Below are 21,408 nucleotides of genomic sequence, written 5' to 3'. Positions count from 1 at the left end.
TTGCAGCTAGCATTAGTACTAACTTTAGTGCTAATAAATATGCACCAACCTCACTTAATCACTTTCACTCCCAACAGTCCAACTCCACTCCATCATAAATTCAACTTCCCGAGTCCTCGAATCACAACAGAAGATCCAAAACCCGCCAGTAAGAGTTCCGAAATGCAAACTATCTCCAACATCAACTTGAGACTAAAAACATAATGACAAAGAATCTAAAGCCAAGCCTATCAAAATTCATTCTATATGGGTCCCACAGTTGTAATAATCCGCATCGCATGAGTGACTTTGGATCGAAAAGTATCGAACTTTTGCTGCATGATTAGACATCCAAAGTAACTTGAGCTATCAAAGCCCATTTGTAAAGGTAAGTGAACTAACCAAACCTAATCCTACGGTGCGATACCGTTGACTTTGAGTATTGAAAGGCTAGAGTCTGGTGGGTGTTGATCACCTGTGCTAAGTAAGTGAACAAAACGATACACGTATTCAAAAAAAATATGAAGGACAAATAGCTGGTCAGCACAACGTTTGTCTGTGTTCTCGTTTGGTTTCTTCTACGACAGCAAAGAAAAAAAAACCCTAAAATCAAGAATTAATAAAAAAGAAAACAAAATAAACTTCTTCTTTCTTTACTACTTCTTCTTCTAAAAACAGGAAATAACCATGAAACATCCTTTGAATCCCCTTTAATTAGATCTTCCACCACCACTCTTCACTCATTCTCAGCTCTGGTAAGATCTCTGTCTATATCTTCCTCTGTTTTCTGTTTTACTTTTGGATTTCTTTTTCAAGATTTTGATTATTTATTCGTTTTGAACTTCAAGATTTTGCAGGTTTAGTTGGTTTTAGCTAGTTTTACGAGATAAATCTTTTCCTTGAATGAGGAAAAGATTGTAAGGTTGTTTTAGTGGTTTACTTTTTGTTTCATGGGCAATTCATGCCGTGGATCTTTAGGAAGTAAATTAGTAGAAGTCCAGAACGAGCCGGTAGATCATTCCAAACGAAATACTTCTGAACATTCCAACAATTCTGATTATTCGCCAACTAGATTGAACACTCAATTGATTTCTGAAGAATCCGGGAAAGATTGTCCTAAGAAAAGTAGTAAATTGTCTGTTTTTAGTCCAAGAAAGGATAACAGCATGAGAAGAGGAATGGAAAATCATGCTTATTATGTTTTGGGTCATCAGACTGCTAATATTCGTGATCTTTACACGTTAGGCCGTAAATTAGGGCAAGGTCAATTTGGTACTACTTATTTGTGTGTTGAGAATGGTACTGGTCATGAATATGCTTGCAAATCTATATCTAAGAGGAAGTTGATTTCCAAAGAAGATGTGGAGGATGTTAGAAGAGAGATTCAGATAATGCACCATTTGTCAGGTCACAAGAACATTGTGTCGATTAAGGGTGCTTATGAAGATCCGTTGTATGTCCATATTGTGATGGAGTTGTGTGCTGGTGGTGAACTGTTTGATCGGATTATTCAGAGAGGGCATTACAGTGAGAGAAAGGCAGCTGAGTTGACAAAGATTATTGTGGGAGTTGTTGAAGCTTGTCACTCACTTGGGGTTATGCATAGAGATTTAAAACCAGAAAATTTCTTGTTAATTAACAAGGATGATGATTTCTCTCTTAAAGCTATTGATTTCGGGCTCTCAGTCTTCTTCAAACCAGGTATAATCATCTAATCTTATTTGAGTCTTCTGTGAATTAGACAAAAATTTAATAGTCTACCTTATCATAACTTCTTTGTTTAAATGAAATGACCTGTCTTAAGCAACTACTTTCTATAAATGCTTCTCAATTCTGTTTTTTAAAGTTCAATTGGAGTTATTGTGTTTGTGCAGCTCTAACTATGAGTTGTTATTTCAGGTCAGATCTTCACTGATGTTGTTGGAAGCCCATATTATGTTGCTCCCGAGGTTCTCTGTAAACATTATGGGCCAGAAGCAGATGTGTGGACAGCTGGAGTCATTCTCTACATATTGCTTAGTGGTGTACCACCTTTCTGGGCAGGTACATGTCCATTCTCTCCCACCTTGTATGCGCAAAAAGTCATGACTAGTGCCTGTTGTACTAAAGATTCTTTTTAAATGTTTTGAGTTCAGAAACGCAGCAAGGGATATTCGATGCTGTATTGAAGGGAGAGATTGACTTCGATTCAGACCCATGGCCTGTGATTTCAGACAGTGCCAAAGACCTTATCCGGAAGATGCTTTGCTCTAAGCCATCTGATCGCCTGACGGCTCATCAAGTATTATGTATGTCCGCAAATCCCCTTCCACCTGTTTATTCTTTTTTGGTTTATTAATAGGCTAAACTTTGTGGGGGATTGCATTGGGTTTGTTGAACTTTGTAGTCCCGTGCCCTGCACTTTGTAACAACTCAAAATGATGAAATTACTTTTAAATTCCTTACTATAATGTTTCAGTTTTTATCTAAAACCTGACAAAAGAACCAAGGTCTGCAATAGTAGCGTGATTTCTCTGCTTCTAAACCAGCTGAAGAGAATAGCATTTGTTCTTTCCCACAAATTTTGTTAATTACTTAATTCTTCCACAAGACCGTGGAAGCTGCCGCCTCTTCCTGTTATTGAGCGAGGGTCAATATCTGGTTAAGATGGTTGCTTGAAGTTCTATCATCTTCATACTGATGACCTAATGTTTTGTGCTGAACCCAGGCCATCCTTGGATATGCGAGAATGGTGTGGCTCCTGATCGTTCACTGGATCCAGCTGTCCTCTCCCGTTTGAAGCAATTCTCTGCAATGAATAAATTGAAGAAGATGGCTTTGAGAGTAAGTACAATTTCATATATTTTCCATGGCAAAATGTAGGTTTGTGGCATGGACAATTAACTTGTTGATTTTTCGGAATGCATTTAACTAATTAGGGGCTGAGATGGTAACCACATCGACCAGCACTATTTATCATACTAATAATAATCTGAATTTATATGAAGAACACTTCAACCTTAATTTTTCTATAGGATATTTTTTTCTCTCCATGTTTGGATGCTCCTCCTTTCTGCTAATAATTTTACCTACTTAAAAGTAACTATTACTGTTTGCCAAGGCGTAAGTATGTTTTCTGATACTTTTCTACTGGTTATCAGGTTATAGCTGAAAGTTTATCAGAGGAAGAGATTGCTGGGTTAAAGGAGATGTTTAAGGCAATGGATACTGATAACAGTGGTGCAATTACATTTGATGAACTCAAAGCGGGTTTGAAAAAATATGGCTCTAACTTGAAGGAGTGGGAGATCCGTGATCTGATGGATGCAGTATGTTTTTCCTGTTGAGCTGGTTGTGAAATACAATGTTATGATTTCCATGTATGTGAACTGATTCTATCATATGCACTTCAGGCAGATGTAGACAACAGCGGGACTATCGATTATGGGGAATTCATTGCTGCAACTGTACATCTTAACAAGCTGGAACGTGAGGAACACTTGGTTGCAGCATTCGCTTATTTTGACAAAGACGGTAGTGGTTATATTACAGTTGACGAACTCCAGCAAGCTTGTGTGGAGCATAACATGACTGACGTTCTTCTTGAGGATATCATTAAAGAAGTTGATCAAGATAATGTATGTATTGAAAAATCATTGGGCTTTTCAACTTAGGCTTGATTACTGTTCATACATCATTTTTAGGCGATCCTTCATTTTTGTTAAATGTTGTTAATGTATCAGGATGGTAGGATCGATTATGGTGAGTTTGTGGCTATGATGACAAAGGGATCTGCTGGAATTGGACGAAGAACCATGCGAAACAGTGTGAATATAAGCATGAGAGATGCTCCTGGGGCCCTCTAACAACATATCATGCGTACATGGTGTACAGGTATTTGTTATTTTCTGCTTTTACTTGCACCTTTGCTCTCCTCCACTCAAAATTGGTGTCATATGATACAGATTAACAGTCAATGGTTCTACATTGATTAGTAAAATAATGAATAGAACAGTCAAATAGAAAAGTAAAGCGTGTGTGTATTAAATGGATGGTGCGTGTTGTGTTTTGCTCATCTTCTGTATGTGGTTACGACAGGTCGTGTAAAACAAGGCTAGAACAGAAGATTCAGAGAAGTAGCTTTAGAGATGCAGCCTTGGTTCCTCACTAGCTTTGAAGCCTTGCAGGTGTATTTTCAACAATTTTGGAGATGGAGATTTGATTCTGAGAACTTCACCCCAGCTTGTGTTGGTAAATGATTTTGAAAGTAACATGTATCTCCAGTCTCCAACTTAAAGTGTTTGCCTGCTGTTTGACGTTTGAAGTTTTATTTGCATTGTTGTAATTTGTGATTTGTATCCTTCGCGATCAACAGAAATAGGTTACCGTGATTGTAAACATGTTCCAATTATGTAATTAGCTGGGCTTTCTTTAAAAAAAGAAGAGATTTTAGGGATTGCAGGTTGACTACATGCTTTGCATTAAATCTGCAAAAACTCTTAACATGTAGTTTAGTTGGTTCACTAGATATTTGCACTACTACCCTGCTATCGGTTAGTAATCAGAACCATGTAGTGAAGAAGTAACTCAGTGATGCCTTGATGACACTTGTACACAAAGTGGACTTGAAAGAATCAGCGTACCATATAGTAACCTGCTTTTAGAATTAGAACTTTTTTTTATGCCTTGATAACCTTCGCACCAGGCATCACATTTTATGCAGTGACAGATTATTATTATTTTTTTTATTGGAACTTCTATTAAAAACCAAAGCAAGGTACAAGGAGGAAGGAGCTGACTATTCCCTGTCATAGCAGTGGTGCTAAAACAGTGGTATCATCCAACAGTTCAGTTGGCTCGGAAATTGAAATTGAAATTAAATTAGAAATGAAAATTGAGTTTTTATCCATCATTAAAGCAGAATTTATGACATTAGGCATGCTGTTGTTGCAAATCTGATCAAGAGTGCTTTTCCTTCCTTTTTTTGCCACCTTGTCTGCCACCATATTTCTTTTTCTCTGAGTGAAGAGAATACCCAAATTCCAGAAACTGCAAAGTTCTCATTGCTTCCTTCAAAGTTGCTTGATTCTGCTAATTTACTCAGTTCTGTATTGCGGTTGCATAGTCTATTATTCTTTGACAATTGCCTTCTGGATCCTTCCACCTTTGCCCACTGTGAAGCTTTGAGCACGGCTACAGCTACCGCTTCTTCAGCGCCTGTTGCCTTGAAGATCCCAGTTGATGCGTTGGTAGCTGTACCTATAATTTGCTACAGCTTTTGTCTAAGCACTTTGTGGTGATTCCTATACTCCGGTACATGTATAATTTACCTGTAGCACAATCAACCTGTAATTTTCGAGTTGATTGACATATACTTTATGTATATAAAATTTACAGGCAACCAGTAGCACAATCAACCTTTAAAAGTTACTCTATGTATATAAAGTTAACTGTAATTTGCTACAGTTATTAATGAATTCTCTTTTCTTATTAAAAAAAAAAGATTGACATATACTCTATGTATATAAAATTTACAGGCACACAATATTTTTATAATCTACTGATGCACAATACAATCTGACAATTTTTATTATCCGCGAGTTTATTCAATGAAATGTGCCTCCATCTATTATTTATCCCATAATACTTCCACACTAATGGATTCACTCGACAGATGTTAAGATGCGAATCTAAATAAGAAAAGAACACCCCAGTAACACGAGGTACTATCTACTGTGATCATTATTCAATCCGTGATGTAAATATACCTACCCATACAGATACATGTAAAACATTTTCTTCTCATTATTTCAAATTTTCTCTAGTACAACATGGTGTTATGATCTAACAACACAACTATTTATTGATGTAAATATACTACCAATACAAATACAGTTGAATTCCTGTGAGCTCACACATTGGATTTTTACTGGCTGTTCTCCAACATTGCATGTTCTTGTCCAACTGCAATTCCCTGCAAAAAAGAAGTAATTCTGATAAAACAAAAGTCACCAGGTTAAAAGTATCTAACGACTATCATATACAGATGCGTCATGTAAGACTGGCTACAATCTACGGGCATCAACTTGCCTGCAACTTTGCGTCTTCTGAGAGAATACACCTTGATGTGATTGCACGTCCTTGCTCTAATAACCATCCTACTTCTGCACAAGTTTCTCCGTTTCCTGTTTCTTTGAATGAACACCATAACTGTTTGGGAAGCAGTACAAGATTTTGCTCATCTCTTACTGATTGTTGGTTCTTTTCTCCAGCAAGTTCTTGGAAAAAATTCTGAAACAACTAAACATTAGCTTTGAATCCAATATTTAGACCATGATAACTAGTGAATTATTAAATCAGAAATGTTGAAGAGTATACGGGAGTTAGGAGAATGACTCTTACAGTTTCGGAACTCTGAAAACTGGCTACACATTTTGAACTTTTCCATGTACCCATAACTTCTGACCCTTTGATGACATCCGTTTTAGCAAATGCGGCATCACGTATAGAACATCCACCTAAAGATTCCCCATTTCTAAATGGCCCATACCATTGTTCACGGAAAACTTTGATTTTCGACAATGACAATGCTGTCCCGTCTATCCGAACAACTTGAACTATCCTAACACGCACCTCTCGATTTTGAGGATCAACCAAGCAATGTTCTAATTCAAGTAAACTGACACCCTTATTTTCCTTTGGCCAGACAGCTACATAACATCCACTTGAGTTATATGCAAATGCTGAAACTTTGTTATCCACACCTCCTATATGTCTCTCATCAACGGTATGTCTGGTTGCAGCATCAGCTTCACATCCAACAGTGGGAAGTAGGTGTATCAACTTATAAAAAAGAGCAGACTTATCTGACTCAGCGAGCGTAGGGCATTGCGTTACCCAATCGAAAACTCGAACCTCCCACTCTCTATAGGCATCCGGCACCACGTTTTCAGGTAGTTCAATTGGCTCGCCTTCTTTTGTGAAATCTGCACCGTGCCCATCCCATTCTCCTGACACATTTCTAGCAAATTCTTCCCATGCTGCAATTTTTGGTTATAACAAAACAGTCATAATCTTTGATTTGCACATCAAGTTAAACAATCTCGCTGACAAATACAATCTTTCATGGGTTACTGCGAATTATGGTCTAATCTTTTAAAACTCGAATCAGTCAAATTAAGTGTTCAATCAGATTCCAGGTTCAAAATTAAGCTAAAAAAAACAGAAAATGAATGAGAGAAAGTGGAACACTTACCGGGAGTGGTGGAATTAGGGAGGTTTTGTTGAACCTCGACGTCAGAGGCAACGTTGGCGGCAGACATGGAAACAGAATTCCGATGAATTTGATTATGGAGATAGTAAGAACGTATATATGCAGATTTGGAGACGAATTTTGGGTTTCGGAATTTGAGAATAGGAGATGAAGGAATGAAAGTTTTAGTTTGACAGATAATATTCGCAGAAAATGCTGCCATAGCTTTTTCTCTATCCACCACCACTTTACAGAAAGGCAAAGTCAGAGAGAAAACTAAGGAGTGGGAAGTTATGTGGAGGAATGATGATGGATTAATTCGTCAGCTGACACGAGGATTTTAAAATTCGCACAAATTTAATTTATTCTTTGCAAGACTCCAATTTGGGATGTGTCGTTACGAACCGGGTTGGCTACGAGTCCATTCCCAAGACCCGTCACTAGCCAACTTCTACTCTCGAAATAGTTGGAGAGGGAAGCACAAGTGCACAACAAGATGATCATTCTCATGTCTCGTCTTTTCCTAACCCGCACAATGAGTTCGTTCCCCATGTTTGTCTCCGCTTGAATTTTTCATGTAAACAATCTTTATGAAAGTTTTTTTTTTCTTCTTTTTTTCTATTCTTTATCCACTCTTGGTATCTACACGCAAATCATGGTCTCTCTTTTAAGTACTCAAATCATTTGAATAAAAAACGTGACATTTTCAGGGGCGACCCAAAAAAAATTAGGGGCGACATTAAAAGACAAAAAAGGTCACCCAAACGTAATTCTAAGCTACCCCTTATTTCTGATGTTTCGAAATGGCCAATATGTCCTCATATAATTGGGAGCCTACACCATAATCGGTAGGTTAGAGGTGAATCAGTAGGTTGAATTGAAACTATACCTACCGATTATAGTGTAGATACTTCGGCTAATAATCCCTTGTATAATCGGTACGTTATCCAACGTGTAAGACTACTGATTATAAGGAGCCCCATATTCAACCTTGGCCAAATTCCATAGGTTCTGAGGGGTGCAGAGCCAACCATAACCACTTGGCTTAAGTTGTGGATGTAGCCATAATCGGAAACTAAATAGGTTACAAAACCTACCGATTATAAGTTGCCCCAAAATGAGTTTTTTCTAAAATCCTTCACGTAATGAATTTTGGAACCTGTTATAATCGGAAGTTTGTACATCTTAACAACCTACCGATTATAAGGAGCCCCAAATCGAACCCTTGCCAAATTCCATAGATTTTGAGTGTAAACAGCCAGCCACAACCATTTGGTTCGTGTTTTGGATGCATCGGTAATCAGAAGTTTAATATGTTCCACAACCTTCCGATTATAAGTTGCCCCAAAATGAGTTTTTTCAAAAATCCTTCATGTAATGAATTTTGAAATCTAGCCTAATCGGTAGGATATATTACTTCTTACCGTCCGATTATAAGAAGCCCCAAATCCAACCTTTGCCAAAATCCATAGGTTTAGAGGGTACAGAGCCAGGCATAACCATGTGGCTCGTGAATTTTAAAATCTGCTATAATCGGTAGGATATACAACTTATAAAGTTCCCGATTATACAAATAATCGGAAGTGTAATCCTGTAATCGGTAGTCTGGGGTCTATATATTAGTATTTGGAAATTGTTTTTGGGTCATTGTGAGATATCTTCCGATTGAGTGAGAGAAGAAGAAGAAGAAAAAAAGAAGAAGAAGGGGTATATGTCGCCAACTTCCGATTGTTTCCAACTTCCATAAACATGGATGGGTACGAAAAAGAACGTGAAGTTTTTGAAGTTCAAGGTTCGCTACCGTTTAGAGACGACAATTTGGGGTATATGTTGAATGATCCAAACTTTAATGGAGATGAAACCCTAGACGACGACGATTTCATGGAAGAATATGGAGAATCACCCGAGATCGAAGCTAACGATGCATCAAACGTACATGTATGTTGTTATCAAACTCTAATACCCAAGTTATCCATGTTATGTGCGTTTGTGTGTGTTTTTGAACGTGAAAATTCGATGTATGCATGCATTGAATGCCATGAACGACATATATTCGGTAGTTAATTTAGTACCATATCTACCGATTATTGGAAATTGGATATCTATTGATGTAATAATCTGCCGAATATGGAAAAAATCCCCAAATTGAAAGCTTCAATTTCTCACTATCGGAAGTTTTATACATCCAGAAACGTCCGATTGTAAAACTTCGCCCCAAATACGAAATTCTCCAAAAATGAAATATTTGTGATTCTTGATATTTCATAATTTATGAATTACTTTTACCTCCGATTATTGAAGTTTTCTTTACAGGAAAATTGTTCATTTGTATATTTCGTTAATCGGTAGCTTATCGTCGTAATAGGCTACCGATTAATCTATAATCGGTCGGTCTGTGTCCTAATGGTACCCGATTAATCTATAATAGGGTGTGTTGTCTCTAAACTATCTTCCGATTATTAATCAACAACTTGTTCTTATGATGCGTAGGCGATTGTAGCGGTTAATGACGATTATTATTTGAGGTCGGATACTTCCCTACGCTATGCAAACGATTTGGTATGGTCATGAATAATCTTTTATTTTTCCAATCATGTATGTTACATGGTTATGCTTATTATTTTTGTTTTGTTATATGCGCATTTAGATATTTGGAAGTAAGAAGGAGGCAAAGGTATGGCTTGTGAACAAGGCAAAAGAGAATATGTGCGTGGTAGTTCAGAACCCTTGTGTGAAGGACGTTGGGTTTGAAATGGTGTGTGAGTGAAGTGGTAAGAAAAAGAGTCATGAGGGAAAGAATAATAAGTATGTAAGGAAGACGCAGAGGAAGAAGTACCGAACTCATACAAAGAAGATTGGATGCCCATTTAAGATTGTCTTCTGTAATCCCTATGGTAAGGAAAGTAAAGAGTGGAAAATGTCTAAAGTTGCTAATGGTTGTCACAACCATGATGATACGGATACTCTTATTGGACATGTGATGGTTGCGAAGTTAAAACCACATGAAATGGAGACGGTGAGGTCTATGCGTATCCAAAAGGCGAGTGCGATCTTAAGTAAAATAAAGGAGGACGACCCCGACAACTTGTCTTCTTTGTCTACAATTAAGTCGTCCCTAGATACGATCAAAAGGACGGAATGGGATGGTAGAACGGTCATGCAACAATCGCAGTGGTTAGCTGAGTTACACGACTACACGTTGAGAACGGAAGAAAAGGATGGTAAAGTGGTACGTATTTTCTTGGCACATACCGAAATGATAAAATTAGCTCAGTATTTTCATCAAATTTTGTTGATAGATGCCACATACAAGACAAACAAATATAACATGTCGTTGTTGAACATTGCTTGTCGCACTTCGGACAAAAACACGTTTACCATTGCATGGGGTTTAATGGATCATGAGAACAACGTGAGTTTCATTTGGATGTTGGAGACGTTGAGGTCCATTTATAATGGCGATAATTTTTTAAGGGTTATTATAACGGATAACAATCAAGCCTTAATGCATGCAATATCGATAGTGTTTCCTGAAGCCCGAAATTTGCAATGTACGTGGCACATTCAATGCAACATCAAACACAATTTCCATCTCCATTTCCAAGCTAAAAAACCAAGGAAGGGTACCAAGAGGTCGAAGGAAGATGACGAGCGCATTAGTAAATTAACCGTGGAACAAAGAGAGGAAGAGAAGAGGTTATTTGATGAAAAATGGAAGGAGGATGGAATGATTTGGAGAGCGTTCATGAAATCATGGGACAAGATCATTTGGTCAATAACCGAGGAAAGATACGAACGTAACTTGAAGAAGTTTGAGGATGAATATGGCACAGACTACCCAAAGGCCGTTGAGTATTGTAAAACACAATGGTTACCGATTAAGGAGAGGTTTGTGTATGCATGGACATATGAATATCGTAACTTCAAGAACGAGGCGACGAGCATTGCGGAGGGGTCTCATGGCCGATTAAAGAAAATACTTCTAGGTAATCAAAATGGAGTTGTGTCGATCCAAGAAGCAATCCATGAATTCACCAATCGTGATCTCGTAAAGATTAAGGATTCTATGCAATTTAGTGTGCATAAATTTCCTACGGAACATGAGAACTAGTATAATCGGTAGTCAAATAAGGTACTTTCCCTTCCGATTATACAGTAGCCCCAAATTTTGTTTTTGCAGAAATCTCAATTTTTTCGAATTTGGGAACTAGAATAATCGGTAGTTAATACGACTTTCGATTACACAGTTTCCCCAAATTTCTTCTTCGATAAAATCACCAATTTTGGGAATTTAGGAGCTACTATGATCGGTAGCCTAGTGAGGTTATTATTCTACCGATTGTTATACAACCAAGATACAAGTTTGGCACAAAAACGAACTTAATCGGTAGTATAACCACGTTAAGAACCTTCCGATTGAGATATGTCAATCGTGAAAAAAATAGCTTCCGATTATGTAAAGGCATTAACGTATTCTCCGCGTTTTTGGACATCCCTTAACGTTGTGTATGGGTTGGGAATAAAAAAATCGCCCCTAAATTTTTTGGGATCTCCCCTAAAAATGCCAGGATAAAAAGAGGAAGGCTAACTGTAGTGTCGATTCTCTGCATCCCTGCTGACATTTCCCTTTGTCAAACCAAGCCAGCAAACGAGAAACCATAAATCGCGAACCACGTCTCCCGGACTCCCAATTGCTTAAAAGACCTTAATAGCCAGCAAATAGAAATGAATAGTACATAAGAGCATCCCCGTGGTAAGTTGGTGTATATTTATGTGTCAACTTTTTTTTTTTTGTTTTTTTTTTTCTTACGAAAGTGAGATCAAAATCTTTGGCTAGTTTGAGGCTTACCCAAATTTTGTTCCCAACTAGATTGAGGATAGGAGGTCCTGTATTGGATTTACCCTCCATTAAATCCTAATAATAACACCTAAAACTTTAATCCAATTTATTTCCATCTCTATCCGTCCATTCTTCTCATCTTTTTCATTTTCAAACAAAAACATCGTCAATTCCAAAAATGATTAATCGTTTTCTTTTTCTTATATAATGTTGAAGCCATCGAAATTTAAACAAGCCATTGAAGTTACTTATCATTGTGAGGCAATCCAAGGATTGTTCAAGCGATTCGAAATAAAAAAAATTGAGGAAGAAAATGGTTATGGAAGACGAACATTCTCCGAACACAATACAGGTAGAAAAAATAGCTCGAATCAGGTACTTTTCTAAAAACTCAATCCTCTAAATTAGGTTTTAACAATATGTATTCGATCAAAAATTGGAAATTTTTGATTTTAAAATTTTCCGATTTTACCATAATCGGTATATGTTCATGTTTATACACAAATTCCTCCATGAAACGGTCAATGTTCATCCGCACGTTGGCCGGTTATTCTGTATGTGTGTTCTGGTTGAAGGTCATCTAACCATAATCGGTAAATATTCATGCCTACATCGATCGTTTCTGGTATGAAAAAAATAACCGTGTTCTTGTTGGTTATTACTGATAGAATCGGTTTATGTGAACGTCCAAGTAGAACGATCATATAACATGTGATTTCTTAATTGTCAAGCCCATAATCTGTTTATGTGAATGTCTACTGAAAAAGCGGGGGTCTAACAACCTCACCCAATATTTCACTTAGCAATCTGTATGGACTAACTCCAATATACTTTCAAGAGAATCAACTAGACAGTTAGACTCAATCTTAAGAAAATTATATCAAAGAGTTATATCTCAATTTCTCAATTCAATCCACAATCAAACAAATTAGAATTTGCAAGCCTGATTGAATATAAGAGACATAACTTGATTGGTACCAAAGACCAACGTTCAAGGATCAATCAATTTCAATCAACAACATCGATTCAACGCACAACCTGTGATATTTCAATTATATAAAAATATATAATGCGGAAAAGAAATCACACAGATACCAGAAGTTTTGTTAACGAGGAAACCACAAATGCAGAAAAATCCGGGGACCTAGTCCAGATTTGAACACCATACTGTATTAAGCCGCTACATACACTAGCCTACTACAAAGCTAACTTCGGTCTGGAATGTAGTTGAGCCCTAATCAATCTCACACTAATCAAGGTACAGTCACATTCCTTACGTCTCTGATCCCAGCAGGATACTACACACTTGATTCCCTTAGCTGATCTCACCCACAACCAGAGTTGCTACGACCCAAAGTCGAAGACTTGATAAAAAAATCTGTATCACACATAAAAGTCCATTGAATAGAAAAATCTGTCTCTCACAGATATACCTACGAGTTTTTATTCCATCTTTTAATAAATTAAGGTGAACATGAACCAATTTGTTTATGGGTGAAAACTATTTCTGTTGTTTTTGGTAACTTGGGGTGTGTGGATGAGAAATGAATCTAAACCCTAAACAAATGCACTGCACATGAGTGCTTTTGATTCGAGAAATCAATATGTACAACTCTGGCCTAAACCAAGAAATGGCCGTTCCAGACTTGCTTCGGTCACAAAGTGAATGAGATGGGGTTGATCTTAGGGAGGGAAGCGAAGAAGGTGTTGAGATTATGAAGGTGTTGGCTGTGTATGACTTGTATCAGAAAGCTGAACTGGCTTGCAGGATGTAAGCTATCAGTTCTGGTGTTTGAATACGATTGTATCAACACTTGGTTTCTGTCTTGTCTTGTATTGGAAATAGGGAGGAGAACCTATTTATAAAGTCATTGAGCCTAACCCTCGTATCTCGTGGGAAGTGGAGGAAGTGGAGTGATGGAGTAGTGGAGTCGTGCATTAGCGCCACACGATCAGTCTTGCCCACTTCTCCTGTCATCACTAACCGTCCATGACTTCCTGACACGTTCTTGTGATGGCGCGTTGTGCGCTTCACACTGTAAACCACCATACCAATACCCCAGTAAGTATCCCCCAGTTTGTGACATGATTAATGTCTCGACTGTGTGGATCGTGGGACCCACAAAAGATAGCATGTGATGCTAGATTAAATAACTAAGTTATTTAGGAAGTCGATATTTATGAAATATCGTGTGTATTTTGTGCATGTAATGCATCAAATATATTCAGCATGTATGAAGCATCGTTGTTTTAAGGCTTAACGGAGTAAGTCGCGGATTAAGCATCTTAAAATAGCATCACGTCCATCCATCTTCGAGTGATCGTTTGGAGGCTGTACAGGTAAGCCCTGACTTGGCCGATCACTCTGTGTGGAAGAGTAATGGACGGTGATCGTGGTGATGTCTCACTGGTCGCCTAACTCCTGTCTTAGGCTGTCAGTCCAAGCTGGCGAAGTTGGACGGACGAGATGACTTGTGACCCACATCTGCGACCGTCGGATTAGGGTTTAGGAGGTGCTCAAACACCAACCTTTAGCCTGGTCGAATCCAAGCATGGGACACGTTTTTCGCAAGACCGATCGGTCATGCGTGTAGACAACATGCCGGTGTACACGTCCGTACCTCACCGTCCCATGGAGATGAGATCTAAGCCACTCAATTTGTCCGGCAAAGTTGAGTGGTCGAGATCAGTTTGGAATTGGAAACGCACGACCATGCCTAGTTTGGGCGTACGAATCGAGGCGACTAGCCATGGTCGGTTTTGGACGATTGGTCACACATGTATACGGGCCCACGGTGATTGTATTGACATGCTTGGGACCCTTTGAATCTACATCTTCACCCTCCATCTATGCCTGCGAAGATGGATGGTTGTGACTGATTTGCGACACATGTGATATGCCGCAAACCCTAATTAGGGTTTCATGTCCACGCTACTTTAGCTGGACGAATTGGCAAGCCACGCTTCTCTTTTGGGAAGGCCGACCATGTGGGGCCCACATTGAGCCAGTGGTGAACATGTCAATACCTGCCTGAGGGTTATGAGTCCGATCTAAGCCATCCAATCATGCTGGTAAAGTTGGATGGTCGTGATCAATTTGGTACCTTTAGTGGAATTTCCTGCGATCCTTCAAACCTCACGCCGACCGAACTTCGGGCAACCCTACGTGATTATGTGGCTAGGTTAGGGGAGGATCGATTATGCAGGCGTGAAGGGGGCCCGCCGATGTGCAGGACAACACTTGTCCAACCGGCCATGGGATGATCCACGCCGTCCAACCACGCCGGTGAAGTTGGACGGACGTGATGAATTTGAGACTGCCATAGGCGGCCTTTGTTCACACGACTCCTCCAAGCCGCTCCATACCAGCCTGGACATCCAAGTTCAGGCTGGTGTTCGGTGGTAGTTTGGGAGGCATGGTAGGTATTCGACCGACCAGGGCATAAACGGTCCCGCTGGTGGCCATTAAGGTGGTAACCTGCTCCTGCTAGGGTTCGTCTAGGATGGTTAAATCATGCGGCCAACTTGCATGGTCGTGATTGTTTCTGAGACTGATATGAATAGTCCAGATTTCAAATATGCTCGATCGGGCTAGTATAACACACCGAGAGATGTATGCTCGATCGGGCTAGTATAACACACCGAGAGATATAGCTTGTACGGGCATTTCGTGCGTGCCTCACTATTAATACTTGGAGATTTGTGTTACTCTGCTGAGAGCAGCACTCAGTCGTCATGCCGCACTAATAATGAGAGTTCTGCGGGAACAACATAGGAAATACAAGGCTAATCGTGTATTGATTGAGAATGCATTAAATTCACAGGGTATATGGGATTGTTGCTACATGCTCCAATTTGGATGAATTAGTAAAGTGAAGAAGTATTCATCACTTATTTGTGGCTTTATCCTTTGCAGGATGTCATCTCATAATTTTGGCTTTTACAATTTTAGACCTGAACTAAAATCCACCATCTACATTAAGTCCCCTGCCTAGCATATAATGGTTGCATCATTGTGGGGTAGGAATGAGATGGTGATATATAAAGATAAAACTTATGAGACAAAGTTAGATGTCACCAGGAGAGACGGGTCATCCTGTCCTTGGAGCATGTCACGTTCAAGAGGCGTCCCTGCGAGCGTTCCCCTAGCATAATGTCGGTCTTGCCTGCTTCGATCGACCTTGCTATGCCTGCCTCGGTCGAGAGCCGAACGTTGGATTTTTGGTGCTTGCTTCACTCAAACGTGGGCTTTCTCTTTCACTCGATCGTGGGGTTGTTGTGCCTGCTTCGTTCGAATACCAGCCTTATGACCTTGATCAACACCGGCTTCGTGGACTTTCAACACCGACCTTGTTTACTGACGTGGCCCAATACCAGCCTTGCTTGCGTGACGTGAACCAAGACCAGCCTTGCTTGCATGACGTGATATCAGCCTTGCTCCTCGCTTCATTCGAGCAGCGCTTGTTGCCTGCTTTGACCCATATGTGGGACCCGCTTGCTTTGCCAGCCTTCTGTACTTTAACGTGAATGTGTGTCCTGCTATGATCATGCCTTCCCACGGTGAAGGGAGCATGCTTTAATGGCCGTGACTGGAGATAATGCTTCTGGAGCGAGCGTTGAAGAAAGCTTCTTCAGGAGAGAGCGTTGAAAAATGCTTCTTCAAGAGAGAGCTTTGAAGAAAGCTTCTTCAGGAGAGAGCATTGAATCGGCTTCTGAAGCGAACGTGGAGGCGGTTCTTGAAGAGAGCATTGAAGCAGGCTTCTGAAGTGAACGTGGAGGCGGCTCCTGGAGAGAGCTTTGAAGCAGGCTTCTGAAGCGAACGTGGAGGCGGCTCCTGGAGAGAGCTTTGAAGCAGCTCCTTCTTCAGTTTGGTTTTACCTTTGCATGATTCTAGATTGACCATCTCTTGTGTTGAAGAAGTCCTTGACTGAGGGTGAAGGAATCTCGTGTTGAGCCTCAGTCCCCAAGCATGACTTATATGGTTCTATCTCTCTCCGTAGTGGTTGTTGCTGTGGTGAAGCTCGGGCACTGGCATCAACAAACGAACAATGGTTCTCAGCTGCAGTTGTGATCATAAAAGACTGGAAGGAAGAGGCGTGACAGCTATGACACGAACTCGGCGGTCTTCATATAGTGGTAGAGATCCTCTCGTCATTAGAGGGAGAAGCTAATGATGGAACCGATAGCTTCCTTCATGCTCCCTCAAGGAATGGAAAAGAGAGAGACAGTCCTCTGCCCACGAGTATCCTCTGAGCCTTCGACTTGATAGATGTTTCCATGCTGGGTTCATGATCCCGTCTTTACGTTTGCGTTGCTTTTCATAGACATCCAGTGATATCACTGACCTTTGACAATACGTCTGGTTTCTTGAGTATATCATCGTCTTTGGACATCTTGGAATGATGGCATGCTTGCATCTCTCCAAATTCAGCACCTTTGAGATGAGAAGTGCTAAGCAGTCCCCGGTCATACTCCTTTTCCATTATTTGGATCATGTCTTTGAGGAGTGGGGAAGTTCCTTCATGTGAATGACTTAACTAATGATGAAGCTCTTGACATGGAGAATCTGTATGTACCTCTTAAGACCCAGGTGCAATCTCCTTTGGTAACGCAACTACTTTTTCTACGGAGACGAAATTCTGAAAGCGTTTCTTATTGATGTTGCTGCCGTCGAGCCAGACATGGAATATCTTGGACGTTGTTTCATCATTGTGGCAGTCATGCACGTGGTACTGGAGTTGGAGTTGGCGATCTTGGATGCACAGGATGTTGTATCTCGGTGGTTTTCCTCTTGCTGCTTCAGCGCTTACAGAAGGCCGAAGGTTGTATTGCCTGTTGATGAGATGTATATTTCCACGAACATCATGGGGCTCCTCATTACTGGCAGGCTTGCTGTTTTTAGCAGGGCACGTGCTGTCGCAACTGAGCGTTTAGCAGCTTCACGGAGTTCAGAGGATGTCTGAAAGCGCTAGTTTTTTTAACAAAGCATGATTGACAGGTACCGCCCTATTGATGCGCAATTACACCTTGAGGTGTCGGCTCCAGTAGATCTGAAGATGTCCCGGGCCCGCTCTCATTCAGGCTGACATAATAGGCGAACCCTTTGTGATGATTTGAAGATGACAATATTTGTTGAATCTTCAGAAACGCTTCCTACTGTAGTGCGGTTCAGACGAAACTCACTCCTTTCTTCAGCAAGGGAGTGAATTAAGCAACGAGCTGGGCTAAGACAGGTATAAAACGTCGAATTCACCTTGCCCATGAAGCTTTGGAACCCCTTTACGGTTCGCGGCAGCGGCATTGTGAGGATATCTTGAGTCTTGGATTTGACTACTATATCATCCACGTAGTCTTCAACTTGCTTATGCATCATGTCATGGAAGATTGCCGTCATAGCGCGTTGATACGTCATGCCGACATTATTCAAACCGAATGGCATTACGGTATAATAAAAGTTTTCAATAGGGGTTTGAAAAGCTGTCTTACTTGCATCATGCTCATACATCCTCATCTAGTTGTAGCCGCTATATCCATCCATGGAGGAGAACATGCCGTGTCCGCTGGTGGTGTCTACTAACATGTTGGTGTTAGGCGGAGGAAAATCGTACTTGGGGCAGCATTCGTTCAAGTCTATGGAATCCATGCAACTCCTGATCTCGCGCCTGAATTTCCCCGGAGATTGTTTGACCGGCTTGGATCGGAGATTGTATGAATGCTTCCACAAGGTCGAGCTGACGGAGATAGGCCTAGAAGATTCCTCATCGTCGAGCTCATCAATTGTGGAGTTGGTGCCATCTTGCAGCTGTCGTGGAGCGTCTAGCAGTTCTTCTTGTGGCTCGTCGTTGTTGTAGCATTCCGTTGGGCGGAGAGAAGAATTGAGACGCCTTGTCAGCAAGGGTGCATCATGGGGCCTAGCCTTCGATGATGCAAGTCGGTCCTCCTCCTGGATTGACACCCACGTGGAGAGTGGGATGCAATGGAATTTGTCTGATCCTTTCCGCGGAGCTTCCCTGGTTGAACAGTTCCACTCTGCATATTGGTGCGTAAGGAGACAATGATGCATGAATACGAACAACTTCTTTATTCAGCTTAGTCTTCAGGCGTTGGTGATACGTTGAATGGACGATCCTATTGTCATGAAGACATGGTCTCCCCGTATGTGCTGGTCTGGGTTCCTTCAAAGTCTTTCATCATGGTAGTCTATCGTACGATCTTGCCTGGGTGAACCTTGGCCGTCATGAGAGTCTTGAGAGTAATCACGTTCGAAGATGCTCCCGCGTCGATGAGGGACCCCTTGAACTCTGAATACTTGATGCGTGCAGTAACGTGTAGGGCCCAGTTGTGACCTTCCTCCGCTATCATGTCGTCTTCTGTAAATGTGACATTATTCACAGATGTCTCTGACGTGTTGGAGATTTCTGGTCGTGAAGGAGTCAGGTGCACGTCTAGGTATATCTGGTTGATTGCAGCAAACGTCTCCACCCGTTGATTCTTCGAGAGAAAGTTTGCATAAACTTTCCACTAGAGAAGCCGCTTTCTGATCCACCGGCCTCTAGTTCATAATGAAACTATTGACTTGAGGAGGATCACTGCGAGGATCAGTCCCCAGTTTAGAAATCTTTGTGACAGGAGAACTGCTCGCATCTGATGTCATCTCGATGAGGAGATCGAGTATGTCGTTTATCGCTTCTTTGATCAGGTCCATATTTCTTGTCAGAACTTCTTGTCTCCGTGCTAGTTCAGCCAGCGTTGGGATTTCTCCATCGGTTGAAGCGACAGAGATAATGGGGGTATTGAAATATGAAAATTCGTTATAAACAGAATTGTTCAAAGGAGGGTGAGAAGCATTACCAGTTGAAGGATTCTGGTTGAGATCCGTCGCGGTAGAATCATCCATGAGGCCAACCATCTTTCAAAGATCTTGAGATTGCAACCGAGAGATTAATCTCCCACTATGGTCGCCAATTGTTTATGGGTGAAAATTATTTCTGCTGTTTTTGGTAACTTGGGGTGTGTGGATGAGAAATGAATCTAAAACCTAAATAAATGCACTGCACGGGAGTGCTTTTGATTCGAGAAATCAATCTGTACAACTCTGGCCTAAACTAAGAAATGGCCGTTCCACACTTGCTTCGGTCACAAAGTGAAGGAGATGGGGTTTATCTTAGGGAGGGAAGCGAAGAAGGTGTTGATATTGTGAAGGTGTTGGTTGTGTATGACTTGTATCAGAAAGCTGAACTGGCTTGCAGGATGTAAGCTATCAGTTCTGGTGTTTGAATACGATTGTATCAACACTTGGTTTCTGTCTTGTCTTGTTTTGGAAATAGGGAGGAGAACCTATTTATACAAGTTATTGAGTCTAACCCTCGTATCTCGTGCGAAGTGGAGGAAGTGGAGTGATGGAGTAGTGGAGTCATGCATTAGTGCCACATGATCAGTCTTGCCCACTTCTCCTGTCATCACTAACCGTCCATGACTTCATGACACGTTCTTGTGATGGCGCGTTGTGCGCTGCACGCTGTAAACCACCAGACCAATACCCCAGTAAGTATCCCCCAATTTGTGACATGATTAATGTCTCGAGTGTGTGGATCGTGGGACCCACAAAAGATAGCATGTGATGCTGGATTAAATTACTAAGTTATTTAGGAAGTCGATATTTATGAAATATCATGTGTATTTTATGCATGTAATGCATCGAATATATTCAGCATGTATGAAGCATCGCTGTTTTAAGGCTTAACGGAGTAAGTCGCGGATTAAGTATCTTAAAATAGCATCACGTCCAGCCATCTTCGAGTGATCGTTTGGAGGCTGTACAGGTAAGCCCTGACTTGGCCGATCACTCTGTGTGGAAGAGTGGTGGACGATGATCATGGTGATGCCTCATTGGTCGCCTAACTCCTGTCTTAGGCTATCCGTCCAAGCTGGCGAAGTTGGAAAGACGAGATGACTTGCGACCCACATCTGCGACCGTCGGATTAGGGTTTAGGAGGTGCTCAAACACCAACCTTTAGCCTGGTCGAATCCAAGCATGGGACACGTTTTTGGCAACCGATCGGTCATGCGTGTAGACAACATGCCGGTGTACACGTCCGTACCTCACTGTCCCATGGAGATGAGATCTAAGCCACTCAATTTTCCGGCAAAGTTGAGTGGTCGAGATCAGTTTGAAATTGGAAACGCACGACCATGCCTAGTTTTGGCGTATGAATTGAGACGCCTAGCCATGATCGGTCTTGGACGATTGGTCACACATGTAGACGGGCCCACGGTGATTGTATTGACATGCTTGGGACCCTTTGAATCTACATCTACACCCTCCATCTATGCCTGCGAAGATGGATGGTTGTGACTG

At 40.9% G+C, this 21,408-nt stretch overlaps 2 protein-coding genes across 3 annotated transcripts; one reads left to right on the top strand and one right to left on the bottom strand.

Annotated features, from left to right (window-relative positions):
• Nucleotides 1-559: 559 nt before the first annotated feature.
• Nucleotides 560-4,428, top strand: LOC113357002 (calcium-dependent protein kinase 26-like). Its single transcript, XM_026600253.1, has 9 exons — nt 560-734; nt 828-1,680; nt 1,879-2,022; nt 2,115-2,267; nt 2,687-2,802; nt 3,120-3,287; nt 3,372-3,596; nt 3,702-3,852; nt 4,057-4,428. Exons 2-8 carry the CDS (start codon nt 930-932, stop codon nt 3,822-3,824), a joined length of 1,680 nt encoding a protein of 559 aa, XP_026456038.1. The 5' UTR covers nt 560-734; nt 828-929; the 3' UTR covers nt 3,825-3,852; nt 4,057-4,428.
• Nucleotides 4,429-4,810: 382 nt separating this feature from the next.
• LOC113357003 lies at nt 4,811-7,512 on the bottom strand. 2 transcript variants are annotated; one of them, XM_026600255.1, is made up of 5 exons: nt 7,214-7,512; nt 6,361-6,998; nt 6,049-6,249; nt 5,876-5,932; nt 4,811-5,288 (listed from the first exon to the last, which is right to left on the bottom strand). In XM_026600255.1, exons 1-4 carry the CDS (start codon nt 7,431-7,433, stop codon nt 5,885-5,887), a joined length of 1,107 nt encoding a protein of 368 aa, XP_026456040.1. In that variant the 5' UTR covers nt 7,434-7,512; the 3' UTR covers nt 4,811-5,288; nt 5,876-5,884. The 2 variants fall into 2 exon arrangements, with proteins under 2 accessions (XP_026456040.1, XP_026456039.1); XM_026600254.1 differs by lacking the exon at nt 4,811-5,288 and having other exon boundaries at nt 5,523-5,932; nt 7,214-7,511.
• Between the last annotated feature and the right edge of the window lie 13,896 nt (nt 7,513-21,408).

Source organism: Papaver somniferum, chromosome 3 (genome assembly GCF_003573695.1).
Source record: "Papaver somniferum cultivar HN1 chromosome 3, ASM357369v1, whole genome shotgun sequence".
In the NCBI taxonomy this organism is placed as follows: Eukaryota; Viridiplantae; Streptophyta; class Magnoliopsida; order Ranunculales; family Papaveraceae; genus Papaver; species Papaver somniferum.
Note: the sequence above shows the minus strand (reverse complement) of the source record. Positions and strands in the feature narration are given on the sequence as shown.